Source organism: Furipterus horrens, unplaced genomic scaffold (assembly GCF_987537825.1).
Source record: "Furipterus horrens unplaced genomic scaffold, mFurHor1.1.pri manual_scaffold_12, whole genome shotgun sequence".
NCBI lineage: Eukaryota > Metazoa > Chordata > Mammalia > Chiroptera > Furipteridae > Furipterus > Furipterus horrens.
In genome coordinates, this window is record NW_028327182.1 from 50976605 (window position 1) to 50999566 (window position 22962).

Below are 22962 nucleotides of genomic sequence, written 5' to 3' on the forward strand. Positions count from 1 at the left end.
TAGGTTCTTCTGAATCGGTGTTTCAGGATTCTTGGCATATAAACCTAGCAGTGGACTTGCTGGACAAAAAGGAAGTTACATTTTTAGTTTTTTTGAGGAAATTGCATATTGTTTTCCACAGTGGCTGCACCAGTCTGCATTCCCACCAACAGTGCACTAGGGTCCCCTTTTCTCCACATCCTTGAGAGCCATTGTTGTTTGTTGATTTGTTAATGGTGTCCATTCTGACAGGTGTGAGGTGGTATTTCTTGCAGTTTTAATTTGCATCTTTTTGATGGCTAGTGATGTTGAGCATCCTTTCATATGCCTTATGGGCCCTCTGTATGCCCTCCTTGGAGAAGTGTCTTTTCAGATCTTTTACCCAATTTTTAATTGGATTGTCTGCCTTCGTGGTGTTGAGTCATATAAGTTCTTTATATATTTTGGAGATCAAACCCTGGTTTGAGGTATCATTGACAAATATGTTTTTCCATACTGTTGGTTCCCTTTTCATCTTGCTGTTTTCTTTTGCTGAGCAGAAACTCTTTAGCTTGATGTAGTCCCATTTGTTTATTCTTTCCTTTATTTCCCTTACCTTAGGAGATATATCAGTGAAAATACTGCCACATGTGACATCTGAAATTTTCCTGCCTATGTTTTCCTCTAGGACTTTTATGGTGTCACAGCTTACATTTAAGTTTTTATCCATCCTGAGTTTATTCTGCTGTATGGTGTTAGTTGGTGGTCTAGTTTTATTTTTTTGTATGTCCCTGTCTAGTTCTCCCAACACCATTTGTTGAAGAGGCTATTTTACCCCATTTTCTGCTCCTCCTCCTCTTGTCAAATATTAATTGACCTCAGAGACCTGGGTTTATTTCTGGGTTCTCTGTTCTATTTTGTTAATCTCTATATCTGTTCTTATGCCAGTATCAGATTGTTTTGATTACAGTGGCCTTGTAATATACTTTGATATCAAGTATTGTGATGCCTCTTACTTTGTTCTTCTTTCTCAAGATTGCTGTGGCTATTCGGGATCATTTTTGATTCCATATAAATTTTTGCAGTATTTGTTCAAGGTCTGTGAAATATGTCATTGGTATTTTAATAGGGATTGCATTGAATCTATAAATTGTTTGGGTAGTATGGACATTTTAATGATGTTACTTCTTACAATCCATGAACATGGTATATGCTTCCATTTATTTGTATTTTCCTTAATTTCTCTCTTCAGTGTTCTGTAGTTTTCCAAGTACAGGTCTTTTACCTCTTTGGTTAAGTTTATTCCTAGGTACTTTATTTTTCATATTGCTGTAGTAAATGGGATATTTTTTTCTAATTTCTGATATTTCATTGTTGGTGTACAAAATGCCTTCAATTTCTGAATATTGACTTTGTATCTCGCTCTTTTGCCAAATTCACACATTAGGTCAGGTAGTTTTTTGATGGAGCCTGTAGGATTTTTCTATGTACCCTATCATGTCACCTGCAAATAATGAGGTTTACTTCCTCCTTTCCAGTTTGGATGCCTTTTATTTCTTTTTCTTTTCTGAGTGCTGTGGCTAGATCTTCCAAAACGGATGTTAAATAGATTTGGAGAGAGCGGACATTTTGTTCTGTCCCTGATCTTAAGGGGAAAGCTTTTAGTTTTTTCCCATTGAGTATTATGGTGGCTGCAGGTTTCATTGAGTATTATGGTGACTGCAGGTTTCTTGTATATGGTCTTTATTATGTTGAGGTATGCTCCTTCTTTCCCCACTTTGCTGAGTGTTTTTATCATAAATGGGTACTGTAGTTTATCAAATGCTTTTATGGCATCTATTAATATAGTCATGTGGTTTTGTCTTTAATTTTGTTTATGTGGTGTATTATGTTTTTTGCTTGCGAATATTATACCATCCTTGCATTCCAGGGATGAAGCCCATTTGATCATGGTGTATGATCTTTTTAATGTATTGCTGGATCCAGTTTGCCAATATTTTGTTGAGGATTTTAGCATCTAAGTTCATTGGTGATATTGGCCTGTAGTTTTCTTTCTTTTTTATGTCTTGACCTTGTTTTGGAATTAGGATAAAACTAGCCTCATAAGAAAAAGAGTTTAGGAGTCTTCCCTTTTCTTGAATTTTTTGGAATAGTTCAAGAAGAATTAGGAGTTGGTTCTTCCCTAAATGTTTGGTAAAATTCGCCTGTGAAGCCATTTGGTTGGGGCTTTTGTGTACTGGGAGTTTTTTGATTACTGCTTCAGTTTCACTGGCTGTTATCAGTTTATTCAGGCTTTCTGCTTCTTCTTGATTCATTTTTGGAAGATTATATGTTTCCTGAAATTTGTCCATTTCACCCAGGTTCTCAGATTTCTTGGTATATATTGTTCGGTTGTAATTTCTCCTCTTTCATTTCTGATTTTATTTATTTGGGTCCTCTTTTCTTTTTTTTCCCCTTGATGAGCCTGGTTAAAGGCATGTTGATTTTGTTTATCCTTTCAAAGAACCAGCTCCTGGATTTATTGATCCTTTCAATTGTTCTTTAGTGTCTATGTCATTTAATTCTGCTCTGATCTTGATTATTTCCTTCCTTGTACTCAATCTGGGCTTTGTTGTTGTTCCTCTAGTTCTTGTAGATGTAGTGTTAGGTTGTTTATTTGAAATTCTTCTGTCCTTTTCATATAGACCTGTATTGCTATGAACTTCTTTCTCAGGACTGACTTTGCTGTGTCCCACAGGTTTTGGGCTGTTATGTGTTTATTATCATTTGTTTCCAGAAACTTTTTGATTTCTTCTTTGATGTCATTTGTTAGTCCATTCATTATTTAATAGCATGTTATTCAGTCCATGAATTTGCATGTTTTTGAGTTTTTTCCTTGAGGTTTTTTTCTAGTTTCAAGTCATTGTGATCTGAGAAGATACTTGATATAATTTCAATTTTCTTGAATTTGTTGAGGCTTGTTTTAGTGTCCTGCCATGTGGTCTGTCTTTGAATATGTTTCATGTGCACTTGAAAGGAATGTATATTTTGCTTCTTTGGGGTGAAAGGTTCTGTATATATTCGTTAAGCCCATTTGATTTAGAATGTTGTTTAATGCCACAATATCCTTGTTGATTCTTTTCCTGGAAGAACTAGCCTTGTTGACAATGGGATGTTAAAGTTCCCTACTATGAGTGTGTTGCTGTCGATATCCTTCTTGAAGCCCTCCAAGATTTTCCGTATATATTTGTGTGCTCCTGTGTTGGGTGTCTATATGTTTACAAGAGTTATATGTTCCTGATGGATTTTTTCCTTAAGTATTATGAAATGTCCTTCTTTGTCTTTTTTTATGGCCTTTTTTGTGAAATATATTTTGTCTGATATAAGTATTACTACTCCAGCTTTCTTTTTTTTTTAATGTCTATTTGCTTGAAATATATTTTCCCATCACTTCACTTTCAGTCTATGTAGATCTTTTGTTCTGAGGTGAGTCTCTTGGAGACAGCATATATGTGGGTCATGCTTTCTAATCCATTCTACTACCCTATGTCTTTTGATTGGAGCATTTAATCTATTTACAAAAAATATGGAACGCTTCACAAATTTGTTTGTCATACTTGCGCATATGTGCTGCTGAAGCAAAAGCACTCCTGTTTATACATTCTAAAGCTGTTCCCAGCAATGCATTCTGACTATCCCACATACAGATTCAGTCACACTTCTTCCAAAGTTATATAAAGTCATGTCATCTAGAGACAATGTGATAGAACCATTCATTTTCCAAGTTCTTTACTGAGCCTCTGGGTATTGTCTACTCTTCTGGTTTGGTCTTCATCCAATTGAAGTATGCTGTCAGTGGATTCCATGATAAAGCTGACTTATCCTACACATCTGATTTATAATGAAAGAACTAAGATAATAAACTGCAATAAAAACTGTTGATCATAGGAGAAAAAGAGGAAGAAATTTCCAAGCCATCACCATGAATTGGTTGCCAGTTCACAACACAGATCATACTCTACTTGAAGGGGATTATAAATGGAATTACAGTTTTAGTGAATCTCATTCTATCAGTTTCACTCATTTCTTTAGTGGTAGAATGAATGGCTACCCCAGATTCTGTCTTCTCGATGGATTGCCCTTGTCTGGTGGGCTTTAGACCATCTCTGGGGAGAGGAGCATTGGGAAGACACCCCTGACGTCCCTGCCAAGGCCATGGCTTTAGCAATTCCTCTCTGGGTGGAGCTGGGTGAGAGACAAAGATTTGATGTGTTGGTCTCTCATAGTCATAGTTCATATGTTGCTCGCTTGTAACTTTTCTTTGGCTTCATTCTGTAGAACCCTTCTTGGTTACCAGTGTCATTTTTGAGAATTTTTGTCAGGTCAGTTTTTGTGAGTCCTCAGGCTTGCTAAACCCAGTAGAAGGACCCTGAGAAGTCCTGCCGATCTTCCTTGCTACTGATGGAGATCAATGAACTCTTGCTCAAAATGTCCCAGCCCTCATGGTACATGTCTGAGTTTTTATTCTTTATATATATAGTTTCTGAGTTCAGATGGTGAGGGATATCAAGTTATCCAAGTGTATTTGGTCCATGAGTTCCAGGTAATACATAGCAAGAATTGAGATAAGTGAGGGATGCCTGTCTATGTAAAGCCTCTAATGTGACTCCCCCAACTAGACAGAGATGTGTATATACTTCAGAAGAATAAACAAGTTAGAAGAGCCAAGATCTTTTAGGAAACTATGATGAGGGGATGTTTTAGCAGGAAAAAACCATTAGGGTTTCTGTCCATCAGCACTGAAAACAAACTGCAAGTCAGGGAGCAGTGTTTCTACCACCCCTGTATTCCCAGGTACCAAGACCCAAGGAGCTTGTGAACTTGGGAATACAGAACAGACAGGCACAGAATCCCCAAAGTAAGCACAGGGGGCCGTGCTCAGTTATCAGAGGCCTGACAGCTCAGCTTCATGCAGCACACCTGCCTGAAGGTCCAGCTTTGCACAGGAAAGGGTAACTAATACTGTGGGAAAATGTCTAGCCCTTGTACAAGGGGTGTTGCATATTCTGTCAAACATTATCAGATTATTTTATTAGGGTGTTTTATCACTAGTAATTTAATTATTTGACACTTTTTTTGGCCCATGCTTTACATAAATAAGAATATGGTATTCTGTCAAAGTAGACTTTGGACCTCAAGTGAATAAAATGTTAGGATTTTTTTCTCATTTTCATCGTAGGATGGGGGCTTTGTGTTGTCAGATTTAAAATATACCCTAAAGTGCTGAAAATTGTAAAGTATGGTATTGTTGGAGAAAGTGGCAGGCAATGGAACAAGCCCAAATGTATGTAAAAATTAAATATATGAAAAGGAGATTTTAAATCAGTATTTAACCATTATGAAAATAAGTTAGCACTCTCATTCTTTACAATAAAATAAGTTCATATTTATATTTTAATGTGAAAAATAAATTAAAATTCTAGAGTATAATAGAGGTGTTTCCCAAGCTATATCCCCCTTAGGACCAGAAACTGTAAAATAAAAGATTGCTATAATTTCATCAAATAAAAGCATGTAAACATTCTGTATATCAAAGAACATTATAAACAAAGTTGAAAGACAACATATGACTAAGAAAAGGTTAATATCCTGAATTCATGATAAATCAATAAGAAAACAGTGAATAGCAAAAGAATGAGCTAAGGACATCAGTGCCAGAGGAGAAATGCAGGGTTACTCTACAGTATACTGAATTTGTAATTATAGATTACAATCCACTTCTCACTTTTCTCTGTACTTCGTGTTTTTTCTTTTGATGTGGTCATTTAATCTTCTGTCCTAGCTGTGCCTTTATATATTGTTAAATCAGGTAGGCAGATATCCTCTCTTTTATTATTTTTTTTCAAAGTTTTCTTCTATGTCCATGCCCACTTATTCTTACAAATAATCTTTTTTTCCAAGTTCTTTAAAGTAACCTTTTTGGGATTTAAGTTGAAATGATATTAACCTAAGGTAGAATTGACAGCATTGTAATGTTCAGCCTTCCTAGCCAGACAATTTTTCATATATTGAAATTGAGCTTAGAACAACTCATTCATCATGTTATTTCCCTGCTCAAAAATCTTTTCTAGCAGCCTTTCACCATCTTTCAAATTATTTTCCAGCTTCCTTATCACAGGTTCCTATTTTCAGTCCAGCTAGTTTTCAGTATTCCAGTCAGACTTCACTCTTGGCTTTATCCCACTTCACTGTTTTTGTCTGCAAAGTCCCTTTCATCCCCAAGCCAGTCTCCAGGTTGTACCTGCTCAACACCCATGTCCTTGATGAGACTCCATTCCACAGGGAGCACTTCATCCCCTATATCCATAGCATGTATTATGTTTCCCACTCAGAAGTTCTATTACTTTGCAGTATTTATTGTTATTTTATTTTCCTAATTGCCTTTTGGTCTCCTATTTATTTTGTAAGCTTCTTGTAGACAACAATTCTTTTCCATATTTCTTTATATCCTCAGCTTTACTATTTGGTACAGGACCCACTTAGCACATATGGCTGTTGAGCACTTAAAATGTGATTCACCCAACTGAGATGTGTAAACGCAAAACATACTGGGTTTCAAGACTCAGAACAAAACAATGAATTAATTTTTTATATTGATTAAATGTTGAAAGGATAATATTTTGGATGTAGTTGGTTGAATTAAAATTAATTTCACCTGTTTCTTTTTGCTTTTTTTAATGAGGCTCTTAGAAACTTTTCAAGTACACCCAAGACTCACATTTCTGATTTGAATTATGTTTCAGGAAACAGAAATTAATTAAAGAAGAAACTCAGCATTATGTGAAATAAATGCTAGCTCCAAAATGCAGTCTTCTGACTTTGTGAAATACAAGATCTAATTTAAGAGAGATCAAAAGATCTAACACTTCTGAGTTTTGAAAAAGAACTTTTAGGAACCACTTAGGTGATTAACCTCGTCTAAATTTAAAATTTTCACCATTAAATGGTAAGATTCTTGTTTTAGAACTAAAATTAAAATGTTTTCTGATAAAACCGAATGAATAAGAGAATGAGCATTGGAAAGGGCAAAGAACTGTTAAATGTGTACTTATGGCCAAATTAATAGCAAACTCATAGGTCAGAGAAGGTTACCTCTCGGTGACAGGCCAGATAGGATATTGGGAAGAACTGGCTTTTTCCTTCCTCTCTGCCTTCTCCCTTTTCTTCCTGCTTCTCCTCTTAGGTTTCTTCCTTTCTTTTATTCCTCTCTTTTTTAAAATAAAATAAAATAAATTTTCTATCTTCATGTATCTTTCTATTTTAACTTTTTATGATGGTAGATTAAAGCACATTTAAATTAAGGTGTATTGCTCATTTACTTGTTTAAGTCACCCATTATTTATTTTTGACTATTGTATGACATAGAAAATTTTCTTTACAGGTGGCCAACTATTTCCTGAATACATCATTGTTTTTTTGATGATTTGTAATGACAATAATAATTATTGAGCGCTTACTATGGGGAAGGCGATGTTTTGAAAACTTTGTCTTTAAATTCCTGCTTATGTACTTTAATAAAGGTTTTTCATGTTTAGACATTTAAAGTGAATTCTTTAATGTTTTCTATAATTCAGCCATTATAAAATGCTGTGTAAGTTGCTTTTCCACTTGGGTCATGATTTCTTTTTCCCTGGGAGTTGAAAATCTCTCATAAAAACAAGTGTCTTCTTTCTGCTTCAAGACTAGTGGAGGTTTTATTGAGATCAAGAAATTCCACTTTTCCATTTCTCATCAGGGATTTTACTTATGGGTGTCTTTCAGGTTGCAGAAAAGATGGAGAAAAGGACATGTGCACTTTGCCCCAAAGACCTTGAGTGTAGTGTCCTGTACTTTGCAAGATCAGAGAATATAGCTGCTCACGAAAATTGTTTGGTAAGTTACTTGAAAACACATGAGTTCTTTTAGGAAAGGACATGTCAAAATAGAAAAAAAATGGTACATTTTTTTTTTTAATATTCTTTATTGATTGTGCTGTTATAGTTGTCCCAATTTCTTTTCCCTTTGTTCCCCTCCACACAGTGACCCCCTTCTCCAGTTGTCCCCCCACCTTAGTCCATTCCCATTGGTTGTGCATATAGTTCTTTTCAACGTCTTCCTATCTACTCCACTCCTTCCTACTATGCTTCTTAATTCCAGTACCATCTCCCTCCCTTTCCCCCCTTCCCCCTCTCAGGTGACCTCCCTCCAAAGTGTTCCCCATACTTATAATTCTTTTCCAACTCTCATTGTCTACTAGTTTACCTTTGTTTCCATTGCCTAGCTTCTGTTTTTGGTTGTTGTGATATAGTTTTCTTTTTTTTAATTAGGATTTATTTAGGGTTTTTTTTTAAGTGTGTAATTTTGTTTTCCGAAGATTTTATTTATTTATTTTTAGAGAGAGGGGGAGAAACATCAATGTGTAGTTGCCTCTCACACACCCCCAACTGGGGATCTAGCCTGCAACCCAGGCATGTGCCCTGACTGGGAATTGAACCCGCAACATTTTGGTTCACAGGCTGGCGCTCAATCCACTGAGCCACACCAGCCAGGGCAAGTTTTCATTTTAATGTTCATAATTTTGATCCTCTTTCTCCTAAACAAGTCCCTTTAACATTTCATATAACAGTGTTTTGGATCTGATGAACTCCTTCAGTTTTACTTTGTCCTGGAAGCACTTTCTCTGCCCTTCTATTCTGAATGACAGCTTTGCTGGATTGAGTAATCGTGGTTGTAGGTTTTTGCTTTTCATTACTTTGAATATTTCTTTCCAGTTCCTTCTTGCCTGCAGAGTTTATTTTGAGAAATCAGCTGATAGTCTTATTGGGACCCCTTTGTATGTAATTCTCTTCTTCTCTCTTGCTGCTTTTAAGATTCTCTATCCTTATTTTTTGACATTTTGATTATAATGTGTCTTGGTGTGGTTCTCCCTGGGTCCAGTTTTTTTGTAACTCTCTGTGCTTCCTGGACCTGAGAGTCTATTTCTTTCTCCAAGTTAGGGAAGTTCTGCCTCATTTTTTTTTCACGTAATTTTTCAATTTCTAGTTCTTTTTCTTCACCTTCTGGCAACCCTGTGATTCAGATGTTGGGCTGCTTATAGCTGTCCCATAGGATTCTGATCCTCTCCTCATTTTCCTCACTTTTCATTTCCTCTTTCTGCACTGGTTGACTGTTTGTTCCTTCCCTGTGTTCCCATTTGTTGATTTGATCCCTGATTTTCTTTCCCTCACCACTAGTTTCATATGTGTTTTCCTTCATTTCAGCAGGACTGGCCTTCATTCCATCCCCGTTTTGTTTAAGATATGCTGTTAGATCTGTAAGCATTCGTATAACCGAAGCTCTGAACTGTGCCTCAGAAAGATTTCCTGTCTGCTCATCTGTTAGATCAGATATTTGCTGGCTAGTCAGCTGCATTACTGGGATCTCTATTATGATCTGTGCCATCCTGACAGTTTTGTATTTACCTTTGCTTCCTGGGCAGAGCTGTCACAACTCCTAAGCTATAGGGGATAGGGCCCCGTGCACTCATCACTATTGGGCCACCCTTCTCACCACACTGTGGCGTTTTGTGTGGGAGCAGGTGTCCAAGATGGATTCTTGCCGTTTACTCTCTGCTGAGAGACCTGGAGCTTCTTCATCTGTCCCCATCCCCTCCGGCTCTCACAGTCCGAGGCAATGGGGTCTGCCTTGCCTGGCATTAGAATTGCAAGCTGACGGGTTTGGTCTGCAGCCAGGGGTGCTCCCCAGGTGTTTCTTGCCTCTTTTTAAATACAGGTGTCTGTGCTTTCTGCCGTCCTGCTGCTGTTTCTGCAGGTACCGCCACCGGCACAGCTTGACCTCTCCGTCCTGGCTTCACCCCTCCTACACGTCTGGATGAGCCCTACTTCTTTATAACTTCATACATTGGACTTTCATGTAGCTTTATTTTCTAGAACTTCTGGTTATTTCTGGTTTTGTGGTAGATATATTCCTTCTTTGTTGTGGAGGGAGACGGAGCGTGTCAGTCTAGGCCTCCATCTTGGCCAGAAGTCCAAAAAAAATGGTACTTTGAATACAAAGAACGATTAGTTGGCCATTGTTTGAGCTTTTAAGTGGGGATTTGGGAGCTTATTTTTCTCACTTTTAAATTATTTTAGATCTTATTACCTTAAGATTACTCTTAGTTTTATTTATAACTGATATAACACAAGAATTATGAAGAAGCTTTTTAAAAGAAGTTTCAATGAAATATTTCAAGTATAACACATACCCATAGACAGTTCAACCAGAATTGTAAAATCAGGATTATATAATATTTGTTTCAGCTTTACATTTTCTAAAGAAATAAAACATAGATAGGTAAGGACCTTCTTCTTTTCTCTCTTCCCTTCTCCCTATTTCTCCTGATAGATAATTGCCGTCACAAATTGGTGTTTCTTATTATCTTGTATTTTTAATTTTATGCTCCCACCACATATATTTAAATGTTTATGAATAATATATGATATTGTTTTACATGTTCTCAGACTTTATAGAATTTCTCTGAAATTCTTTGGATCGTTGAGATTTATCTATGTTGATAAACATAGCTCTGCCTTTAATTTTGAATGTCATAGTATTCTATCTCATAACTATTTAAGTATTCTGGGAATGAGAAGTAAGGTTTTTCCAGGTGGTTTTTTAATTTATTTGTTTGTTTTTTGTATGACTAGCTATAATGAACATCCTTGTATAGGTCTCCTAATTCATGGGAAAATTTCTCCAGTCTAGGTCACATAGCAAAAGCAGAATTGCTAGGCACAGGGAGGGAGCCTTGTGCACCTCACTGCATGTGCCAAATATGATAACTCTCCACATTCAACTTCTGTTGTTTCAGAATTAATTTCTTTTCTTCCTTGCCAACACTTGATATTATGAGATTTTAATGTTTTCTTTGATGGTATGACGGTATCAACTGCTGGTCATTGGTGCCAATTCATGTGCCAGCAGGAATCCCCAGTTTGGGGTGTGGTGAAGAAGAAAACTTTATTCAGCGTAAACAGCTCACTTGTGTTACAGCTCAGTTACGAAATAGCAGAGCTATGGGACAACACAGCTGTCAGGCAGCCCTGGGGCAAGGCCCCTCTTCTGTTAGACAGCTCTGCTCTGCCTGCTCTGTTCAAGACATCTTCAGTGTCTCCAGTCTTGGATGGAAAGGGAAAATGTACTCTCCAAGCCAGAAGTAAGCTGACTTCTATAGAAAGAAGTTCCTGCCCCTGGTCCCTGACTGGTCCATCCTCATTCAGATGAGGATTCCACATCACAGTTTAATTGGCCCAAAACCACTGTCCTGCCCTGGCTGATGTGGCTCAGTTGGTTGGAGTTTCGTCCTGTAAACTGATTAAGGGTTTGATTCCCAGTCAGGGCACATGCCTAGGTTGCAGGTTTGGTCTCCTTTTGGGGCAGATACAAGAGGCAACTGATGGATGTTTGTTTCTCTCTTACATAGATGTTTCCTTCTCTCTCTCCCTCCCTTCCTCTCTCTCAAATCAACAAGCATGTCCACCAGTAAGAATAAAAAAGGAAAGAAAAAAAAAAAGTACTGTCTTGGTTGGACAGAATGGAGCTGCTCTTATTGGTTGGTGAAGATGCTAATGGATATAACTGCATGGCTCTGATTCCAGGAACTCCTTTATCAGGGCTGGCTCAAATAGCAAAAACACAGTGCAGACGGGCAGTTCAGTGCTGGAGGCAGGCAGCTTAATGCCTGAAGTGAGGTTTGCGTGAGGGGACCGTACTTAGAAATGGCTGCTAGGCTCGGTTTGAGTTTATTTTTTTGTTTTTTGTTTTTAATTTTGAGCCTGCTTGGCCACCAGGATCCCTTCTTAGTAGGTACCTTCTTTATGAGTCCGCAAAAGTCTCTCATTGTCATTTTCATACGCAGTTCTTAGATTACTAATGGGCTTGTGCCTTGTTTGCTGTGCTAATGCATGGTTCTGTTTTTCACTTATGTGGCATGTCCATAGACTACATTTTATCTTTGAGATGTTGGTTTTGCTTATATGTACTTGTTTACGTATAAGTAAATTGTAATGCTTTATTATATGTTGCTTTAAATTTTATTTATGGTGTTTTCTATCATACAGAAGTTTATAATTAATTAAATTCACTATTATTTTTCTTCATAGTGAGATTTTTTTCCCCTGAGAAATTCTTTTCTGTACTGAGATTCTATTTTTTTCACAAAAGTTTCAAAATTTGGATTTTCTCATATAGCTTCTTAATTTAACTGGATTTCATTTTTATATGATTAACCACTTTTTCCAGCACTGTTAATATTAAGTAATCTGTCCTTTTCTCACTGACTTGTAGTAATAATAATGATAACTATTATCATTCCGTGTTTACTAGGTATAAGGTAATGTTCTGGAGACTTAACCTGTATTAAACTATTACTCCTCATAACAGCCCTAAGAAATAGGTATTGTTATGCCCGAAGATAAAAGTACTGAGTCACAGAGATGTTAAGTCACTTTCCCAAGGCCACAGAATTCTCACCCAGGCTTTCTAGGTCTAGAATCCTCATGTTTATTCAGTGTGCTTACAATATAGTATATGTGTACAGATGTGTTTCTGGCTCTCTATTCTGTTCCATTGGTCACTTTGTCTATTCCTGAGCTGGTACAACACTGTCTTAATTACTGTGATTTTAGATAAACATTAGCTATTTATTTTGTGCTTTGAATTTTGGAATCAACTTACCAGTTTTCATAAATATTCCCACTAGAATTTTAACTGGAACCCCATTGAATTTATAGATCAATTTTGGGAAAAATAGGCATCCTCATGATATATGAGTCTTTCTATTCATTAACAGGGTCTATATCTCCAATTATTCAGGTCTTCTTTTATGAATTTTAGAAATGTTTAATAATTTTTTTCTATAGAGGTCTACACCTTTGGGTTAGGCTTATTCTGGATTTGTTCTGTTACTTTTTTTTTTTTTTTTTTTTTTTTAGTACCTGTTTAAAATGAGCTATTATTGGTACATACAAATGCTATTGATTTTTACTTATTAATTTTATACAATGATCTTGTAAACTCATATTAATTTTAAAAGTCTCTAAATTCACCTGGATATTTTATTTGGACAAGCCTTATCTGTAAATAAAGATGATGTTTTTCCTCTTAATTTTTGGGCCTCTTAATTTCTCTCTATTGCTTTATTGCATTTTTCTAGAACATTCTGTTATAGTGATTAGAAGCTTTAATTAATTTACTTATTTATTGAAGCTTTTAAAGTAGGGAGCCTTGTCTTGTTTCTCATATTAATGGGGTGCTTCTAAGGTTTTAAATTTGTATATACTTTATTTTTAATATTTCACTTTATTAAAATAAGGAATTTCCTTTTATTTCTAGTTTGCTAAAAGTCAGAATATTGATATTATGAAAAGTTGCATACAATACAGTGAACTTTTTTGTTGGAACCATTTGAAATTAAATTGGGATACCTTTCTCGAATACTTCAGTGTGTATTTTCTACAAACGGGGATGTTCTTTCGCACAATCACGATATAACCATCAAAATCAGGAAATTAACATTAGTATATTACTACCACCTAATCCTCAATCCACTCAGGTTTCATCTATTGTCCTAATAACGTTTATTATAGCAAAGGGTTCTAATTCATGGGTTCCATATTGTTTTCATGTCTCAAATTTACTTTTTTAAATTTGTTAGTAATATGTTACATGCTTATTTTCTGCTGTTAAACCTTTCTGAAATCAATGCTTTGATCATGATGCTTTATTCTAATATATTATTAATGTTAATTTCCTATTATTTTTAGTTAACTTCATTGGTATAATTTATATAAAACAAAGTGCACCTGTTATAAATATGCAGTTTGGAAAGTTTTGTTTAATCCTTACTTGAGGACATGTTTATTGATTTTAGAGAGAGAGGGAGGGACAGAGAAAGAGAGAAAAACATCGATGCAAGAGAGAAACATTAATTAGTTACCTCCCGTATGCACCTGCAACCTAGGTTTGTGCTCTGACACAGCATGAACCTGCAACCTTCGACGTATGGGACAATGCTCCAACCACCTGAGCCACCCAGCCAGAGCCAGTTTGGAGAGCTTTAAGACATGTATTTACCAATGTAACCACCACCACCACCACCACCAAGATACAGAACATTTCCATTACTGCAGAAAGTTCCCTCATGCCTCCTTGCATTCACTTCCTTCCTACTTCCAGTCCTGATAGGTTGATCTTGTCTTTTCTTGAATCTCATATGAAAAGAATCCTACAGTAGGTATTCTTTTGTGTCTGGCTTTTTTTGCTCAGTGCAGTATTTGCTCAGTACAGATTCTTCTATGTTATTGAATGTATCTGTATTTTTTTCTTTTTATTTCTGCGTAGTATTCCATTGTATGGACATATCTCAATTTGTTTATCCATTTACCTGTTGATTGACATAGGTGTCATTCCCAACTTAGAGATAGGACAAATCTTCTACAAACATCTGTAAATGAGTCTTTGTATGCATATACTTTTATTTCTCCTGGATAAATAACTATATGGGGAATGCTGGGTCTCAAAGTAAGTGTTATGTTTAACTTTAAAAGTGATTGCATCATTTTATACTTCTGCCAACAATATGTAAGGGTTTCATTTGTTCCACATCCTCAACACTTGATATTTTCAGTCTTTTTCATTTTAGCCAGTCTAACTGAGTGTATGTTGGTATTTTAGTGTGGTTTTAATTTGCCTGAGGGTTATTGATATTGAGACTTTTCATGTGCTTATTCAACATTTGTAACTCTTTCTATGAAGTATTTGTTCAAATGTTTTGCCCATTTTTAATTGAATGGTTTGTCTTATTATGAGTTTAAGAGTGTTTCCTACATTCCCAATGCAAGTCTTTCGTCAGGTAAATGTACTGTGGATATTTTCTGTCAGAGGACTTGCCTTTTTCTTTTCTTTCTTTTTTTTTAAATAATTTATTTGTTTATTTTCAGAGAGAGGGGAAAGGAGAAAGAGAGGGAGAGAGACATCACTGTGTGGTTGCCTCTCACTCACACCCCCAACTGGGGACCTGACCTGCAACCTAGTCATGTGCCCTGACTGGGAATCGAACCAGCGACACTTGGCTCTCAGGCTGACGCTCAATCCACTGAGCCACAGCAGCCAGGGCTCCTTTTTCTTTTCTTATCAATGTCTTTAAAAGAGCAAAAAGTTTTAGTTTTGAGGAAGTTGAACTTACTTTTTCTATATAGTTTCTGCTTTTTCTAAGAAATCTTTTCTTATATGCTAGTATCACAAAATTTTTGTTCTTCATGCCCTTCGTTATTTGAGTTTATGTATAACGTTAATCTTTAATTCAGAGGTAGGCTGGATTCTTTTGGTTTCAAGTAACACAAAGAAATAAAAGGGGCTATGTGATAAGGTTGCAGGGGCATTTCATGGCTCCTGAGAAGACACTCGTGGAGGTGGGTCTTAGAAACAAGCACTGGAAAGCCATCAGAATTTCCTCTCTAGCCCTTGTGTTTGTTTTTTTCTCTTTGCAGATGGGTTTGCTCTGACCATGTGGTTCAGAGCCTCTTCTACTCTCCTAGAATAGGGAATCTGATTGTTCCAGCTCAGGGTCAGAGCCCCAGCCAGGTCCAGTTAACCATTGGTGGTCAGGGTTCTGGAATAGAAAACATGCCTGGGGATTGGGGCCACTTCCAAAGAAAAGCAGGGTGGCTTGTGATCTACTCACACACCCCAAAAAGTGGTCACTATTCTACCATCTTCCACTCATGATGAGTACTTTTTTTGTACCATTTTTTGACTTGTAGTTTTCACTATTCATTTGTGTATACTTTGGGCTTTTTCATTTTTGCAAACTACAGCTGTATTCTTCAGCGCTTGTGGAATGTGAGGATCATGATCCATGTAATTATGATAGAAGTTTTGATGTGGAAGCAGTAAAGAAAGAAATCTATAGAGGAAGGAGGCTGGTAAGTATAAGTGATTTTATTACTCATACAAAATGAACATACTCTTGGGGATGCCTTAAAAAGAGAGTATTTGATTAACAAACTAGGGACAGAGGTGCATCTTGGAGAGCTGAAGGAAGTGGGACCTTTATTGGAAACTCAGATTGGCTGAACATTTAATATTTTATAATAAACTACAAAACACTTTATCAACAAAGTAGATGTGACTTAGAATGCTTTTGGCTGTAAGGAGAACGAATACCAACTCAAATTGGCTTTAACAAAAAGGATGCTTATTTTCTCACTTAGCCAAAGGAGAAACTGGCTTTAAGGTTGGTTGATTCAGTGGTTCAATGATGTCATCAAGGGCCCATCATGCTGTCTGTCCTCCTATCCACAAAATCAGCTGGTCCCTTTGTGTTCATAGGATGGCTACAGTCAGTAACTGAAGCATCAGACTTTCTTGTTCCTATCTAGGGAAAGTGAAAGTTCATCCCTAAGCATGGAATAAGAGCCCTTCTCAGAGTTTAATTGGGCCATATCCCTCTTGCTGCACCAATTGCTAGAGGTGACTGTAACTAATCAGGATCTACCCTTGGAGCTAGGGTCAGCTCCCGCTGGTAATGAAGATTAGATCACACTAAATTACATTGGACTTATTCTATGAAAGGCGCTTCACGGCTTAACAAACAATACAGCAAGTGTTAGTACCTAAAGTCCTTACCACCACCATGATAAGGTTAATGATCTGAGAAACATTTATTTAGCCCTTGCAAGGTGTCAGCATATACATGGACAATTTCTGCACTGCTTGACGTGCTTTTAGAAAAATCAGCATAGGGCACTCAGCAAGCAGGCACCTCACTGCAGGTGGGGCTCAGGAATCCTTCCTAGTTGGGTGAAAATGAAGATGAGGAAGGGAGAATCCAGAGATAGGAAACAGGATGTGCAAAAGTGTGGAAGGTAAGAATGACACGGCATGTTTATAATACTGTAAGTGTATGACTCTCCATTCTCTGTATTGACTTCATGGAATTCCATAGGATGTCCCAGCGTGCCTGAAACCATTCCCTTGTGAAAGAATGAGTTATTCTGGTTTCTCACTGTAACAACTAATGCTGCAGAAAACATCTTTGCACATATATCCTTGTGTATTTGTTTGAGTGTTGCTGTACAGCATATTCCTAGAAGTGGAACGACTGAGTCAAAGAGAATGGTCTTTAAAAAATTTTAAACATGCTGACAGCTGTCCCTCAGGAAGGTTGTACCACATTATACTTCTGTAGATAGTGGATGAAAGAGCACTGCTCCCAGCCCTTGACAAAAATGAATATCCAAACTTACTAATTTTTGCCAGTCTGAAAGAAAATTTTATCTGGCATTTCCTTGGTCACTGGAAAGACTGAACATTATTTTTCTTTAGGCTTCTCCTATCCTCTCAGCTTACCCAGCTCCAGCAGTTCTTCAGTGATCCCTTTACAATAAGTGGCCCCACATCATAGCCATGGTTCCTCATTGCAGTCACTCTCCCAAACAACCTAGACTCCCTCTCCCCACCACCCACTTCCTTACTGTCCTAGCAAAGCCCCAGTTCCAGTGAAATAAATGTCTGTTGTCTGCTTGCCTGCATATGCTGAGTAGCACCTACACTTGAGCAGTTGGGAACAACTGGAGAAAAACCCACTGACTTTATTAGATTCATGGCCACAGACCTCAAACGGACCCTCAATACATCACTCTCCAGACTTACTGTTTCATATTCTCATCTCTCTTTAAAACCTTTTCCCACAGCAACTTCCCATTCCCAAGATAATGACTACTTGTGATTTTTAATAGACTTTATCTTTTAGAGCAGTTTCAGGTTCACAGAAAAATTGAGGGGAAGGTACAGAGATTTCCCATATAACCCATGTCCCTCACACATGCACAGTCTTCACCACCATCAGCTTCTCCCACCAGAGAGTACATGTGTTAAAAGTAATGAACCTACATTGACAGGTTATAAACACTCAAAGTCCATAGTTTACATTAGGATTGATTCTTGTACATTTCTTTGCCTGGTTTCTGTTGAGAAAATGGCAGCTATTAAATAGGAACTCCTGCTACTCAAACCACCAGCCACCTACCTCTCTCCCACCTGGACCTTCCTCCTGTGAATGCTAACTCTCCTCTTGGACTTTGGAAACAGTCCCCTCACCTTTTTAAGAACTAGGCCCTTATGAAGATAACTGATCATGTCATCTTAAAAAAAAAAGTCCCAAACACAAAAAAATTTGTCAACTACAGTGTCACTTCTCCATCTTTTATTGACCAAGCAGTATTCATCACACAGTTCTCTAAGCCCTGCATCTTATTTTTATTTACTTACTTATTTATTTTATTTAATATGCTTTATTGATTATGCTGTAGCAATTGTCCCAATTTCTTTTCCCTTTGTTCCCCTCCACCCAGGGATCCCCACCCTTCCTCCAGTTGTTCCCCCACCTTAGTCCATGCTCATAGGTTGTGCATATAGTTCTTCTCAACATCTTCCTATCTACTCAACTCCCTCCTACTATGCTTCTTAATTCCTGTACCATCTCCCTCCTTTTCCCAGCTTCCTGCTCCCTGCTGACCTCCCCCCATAATGTTCCCCATAACTATAATTCTTTTCCCACTCTCATTGCCTACTTAGTTTGCCTTTGTTTTGATTCCCTAGCTTCTGTTGTTGGTTGTGATACAGTTTTCATTTTAATCATAGTTTTCATCCTCTTTCTCCTAAACAAATAGCTTTAACATAACAATGGTTTGTATCTAATGAACTCCTTCAGTTTTACTTTGTCCTGGAATCACTTTCTCTGCCCTTCTATTCTGAATGACAGCTTCGCTGGATAGAGTAATCGTGGTTGTAGGTTTTTGCTTTTCATTACTTTGAATATTTCTTTCCAGTTCCTTCTTGCCTGCAGAGTTCCTTTTGAGAAATCAGCTGAGAGGCTTATTGGGACCCCTTTGTACGTAATTATCCTTAATTTTTGACATTTTGGTTATAATGTGTCTTGGCGTGGTTCTCCCTGGGTCCAGTTTTTTTGTAACTCTCTGTGCTTCCTGGACCTGTAAGTATTTCCTTCCCTAGGTTAGGGAAGTTCTGCTTCATTATTTTTTTCACATAATTTTTCAATTTCTAGTTCTTCTTCTTCACCTTCTGGCAACCCTGTGATTCAGATGTTGGCCCGCTTACAGTTGTCCCATAGGTTTCTGATCCTCTCCTCATATTCCTCACTTTTCGTTTCCTCTTTCTGCACTGGTTGACTGTTTGTTTCTTCCCTGTGTTCCCATTTGTTGATTTGATCCCTGGTTTTCTTTCCCTCACCACTAGTTTCATATGTGTTTTCCTTCATTTCAGCAGGACTAGCCTTTATTCCTTCCCGGTCTTGTTTAAGATCTGCTGTTAAGTCTGTAAGCATTCATATAACCAAAGCTCTGAACTGTGCCTCAGAAAGATTTCCTGTCTGTTGATCTGTTAGATCAGATATCTGCTGGCTGGTCAGCTGCGTTACTGGGATCTCTATCATTATCTGTGCCATCCTGACAGTTTGTGTTTACCTTTGCTTCCTGAGCAGGGCTGTCATACCTCCTAAGCTACAGGGGGCAGGGCTCCGTACACTTGTCACTACCGGGCGACCCTTCTCACCACGCTGTGGTGTTTTGTGTGGGGGCAGGTGTTCAAGATGGATTCCTGCTGTTCACTCTCCGCTGAGATACCAGGAGCCTCCTCCTCCGTCCCCACGCCCTCCAGCCCTCACCGTCTGAGGCAATGGGGGTCCGTCTTCCTCGGCATTGGAATGACGAGCTGACGGGTTTGGTCTGCAGCCGGGGGTGCTCCCCAGGTGTTTCTTGCCTCTTTTTAAATATGGGTGTCTGTGCTTACTGCTGTCCTGCTGCCGCCGCCAGCACAGTTTGACCCCTTCACCCTAGCTTCGCCCCTCCTACCCATCCGGACGAGCACCACTTCTTTATCACTTCATACATTAGACTTGCATGTAGCTTTATTTTCTGGAACTTCTGGTTATCTCTGGTTTTGTGGTAGTTGTATTCCTTCTTAGTTGTGGAAGGTGATGGAGCGTGTCAGTCTAGGCCTCCATCTTGGCCTGAAGTCTGTGCTCTGCATCTTGAAGCAGTTCATTCTTTTGACCTTACCACACTTTGCTAGCCTATTGTTTACTTTCTAGCTGCTCCTTCGTAGGCACCTTGGCTGTTTTTCCTCCTCTGCTTAACCTCTAAAGTTTGAAGTGCCCAGTACTCTGCCCAGGGCTCGTTCCTCAATGGGAATAGCCTTCCTACATTACCTCATCCAGTTCTCGTGGCTTTAATACCATACTTATGCCAATGGTTATATCTCCAACCCTGATGACCAGCCTGACACAGCTAAATGGATATCTAAAGCATCTCATGTTAAACTGGCCAAAAAAGAACAGTTCCGTCCACTACACACACATATATACACTCCATCTAAATTTGTTCACCCTTCACCTCAATAAACAGCACGTCATTCATCCATCATCATCTCATCAACCTCCCAACCCAGCATCAAGCCCAAATGGCACTCTACAGACCTTACATCCTCCACTTCTCTATCACTGCTCCACTATAGTGAAGTCATTGGTCTCCCTCTTTTGGGTGGTTGCTGACATTATTGATACTTGTCTTGCTTTCTGTCCTGCTCATCCTTACCCAGCCCATTCCTCACACAGCAGCCAGAATAGTGTCTTAAAAGTATTGCTCAGTTTATGCTCTCCTTGTATGAGGATAAAACCCCAACTCCTTACTTTGGATCATAAGCCTTACATGACACAGCCCTTACTACTTCTTGGATCTTCTCCCAGATTCTCCCCTTGCCCTCTTCTCTGCTCCAACAACACTAGCACTCCCTCCCCTCACCACTGTCCTTCCAGTAAGCTTGCCAACAGAGAAGCTCATTCTTACTTTCAGAACAATAAGGCCTTCTGCTTAGAACATCCTTCTCCCTGTTTTTGTTGTTGTTGTTGTTTATTTATTTATTTTGCATGCTAGGAGCTCTTATTATTCATCTCCTCAAGGATGCATTTACTGATCACCCAATCTGAAGTACAGACCCAGTGACACTGTGACTTCACCTTATTCTAATTCTCTACAAAGCATGTATTATTATATTTTTAAGTTTGCTTTATGTGATCATTGTGTCCACTAGAATGTTAACTTTGTGTGGGCAGGTAGCTTATCCACTATTGTTTCCTCATCCTAGAATAGCTCCTGCCACATCACAGCTACTCATAGTCTTGAAATTAATGAATGTTTATTAGCCATTGTTTTTCTTCTCTGATTTGCTACTTCTCATTTTTCTGTGGATTAGCAGTCTTACCCCTCTACCAAATATGCAGCAAACATTTTCTTTCAATCTTTTCCTTTATATTTTAATGGTATCTGTTACCATAAAAATAGAAGTTTAAAATTTTTATACATATAGTCATATCTGTCTTTTTTTTGTGGGTTTTGGGTTTCCTGCCCTCCTTAGAAAGTCTTCCTCACCTCAGTATTATACTTTGTTTCTTTCTCCTCTACTTTCTAATTTTTTGTTTTCTTTTTAATACAGTTTTATCTTTTAATCCATGTAGAATTTATTTGGGAATATATTGTAAGATAGGGACCTAACTTTTTTACTGCAGAAATAGCCAGATGGCCTCCAAAATAAATTATCATTTTTTGTGCCCTGATTTGAAGTTCTCTCTTTAGCATAATCTAATTTCTCACCCATATTCGAATTTTTCTTTATTTATATGGCTGCTTGTGCTGACCTTGGGATATTGTGTGAGCTGTCTCTTATTTAGCAAGATAGTTTCACTGTGCTTCCATTTCATCCATGTAAATCAGCATTGGTCATGGTTGAGATTCCTCTAAACCAGTTAGATTCCTGTGGCCACATAATGTCCTCCCAGCCATTGGTACACCACCTCCATATGTAAAATACTATATCAATAGACTAATAGTATAAAGCAAGAGAGCAAATAAATTGAACTAAGTAAAAGCTTATTACTCAGGGTTATTTTTTGTTTGTTTGTTTTTAATTTTGGGCCCTACTACATAAATTTCAGAGAGGTTTCACTTTATTTCACGTTGTCCTCAGTTGTAACTCTGTAAAATAGGCATTGTTTAAGGATCTGGACCTAAGAGAGAGCAGGTGCTTGGCTGGAGATCACACAGCTCTTAGTGGCACAGCCAGCAGCTGCCTTAGCCACAGACTCAGTGTCTATAACAGGCCCCCATGCCTACAGCTGGATAGTTTTTGCCAACCCTGCTTTTTGAAAATCTCTTTTTAAAAGAGAGAAAGAGATTGTTTTTTGTTGCTGTTGTTGTTGTTGTTTTAACAAAAAGGGTTTTCTGCTTTTAATCAAACCATTACAAAACAGTCCGTGCCAAGCATTCTAGTTTGCTAAAGTGACCAAATGTAAGTAATGTTGTACCTGAGGATATTAGGGCTGTTGACTTAAAAATAACATTTATTGACATGCTTAACTTTAAATTTTAAGAAAATTATGAAAAACAGCTTACTCAGTAAAATTTATTCTTTTGTAGAAATGCACATTCTGTGATAAAAGAGGAGCTACCGTGGGATGTGATGAAAAAGCTTGTGCCAAGAATTACCACTTTTTCTGTGCCAAGAATGACCGTGCAGTTCTACACACTGGATCTGAAGGAATTTATAAGTATTTAATAAAACAGTTTTAAAGGCACGTTTGGGGTACTGGATTAAGGAATGGTTAGAATAAGGCAAGGAGATTTTTAAGCTAATTTTATGCAAATCATTTCCAAGTAAGAACTTTGTTTGGGGATCCTCTGTTGGGAACCTGACTTCACAACACCTTCTCTGTATATCATAGGAAGAAAATAAGTAGGGTTCACTTTGGTTTTGATTGTACTCCTCCTACGTTCTTCTTTCCTGGTAGAAAGCATTGGTTGTCATAGTGGCATCAGTGACCTACCTGATGGGTAGCCATGAGACTGGGAACCAGTTCACATTTGCTCTTTT

At 37.8% G+C, this 22962-nt stretch overlaps 1 protein-coding gene across 1 annotated transcript in view; it reads left to right on the forward strand.

Moving 5' to 3' along the window:
* Positions 1–22962, forward strand: part of PHF11 (PHD finger protein 11) — a 43669-nt gene that overhangs the window by 3417 nt on the left and 17290 nt on the right. The window contains 4 exon segments of the mRNA XM_090258802.1: positions 6741–6943; positions 7759–7869; positions 15834–15941; positions 22509–22639. Coding sequence (XP_090114928.1) covers positions 6941–6943; positions 7759–7869; positions 15834–15941; positions 22509–22639 — 353 coding nt within the window. The 5' untranslated portion in view covers positions 6741–6940.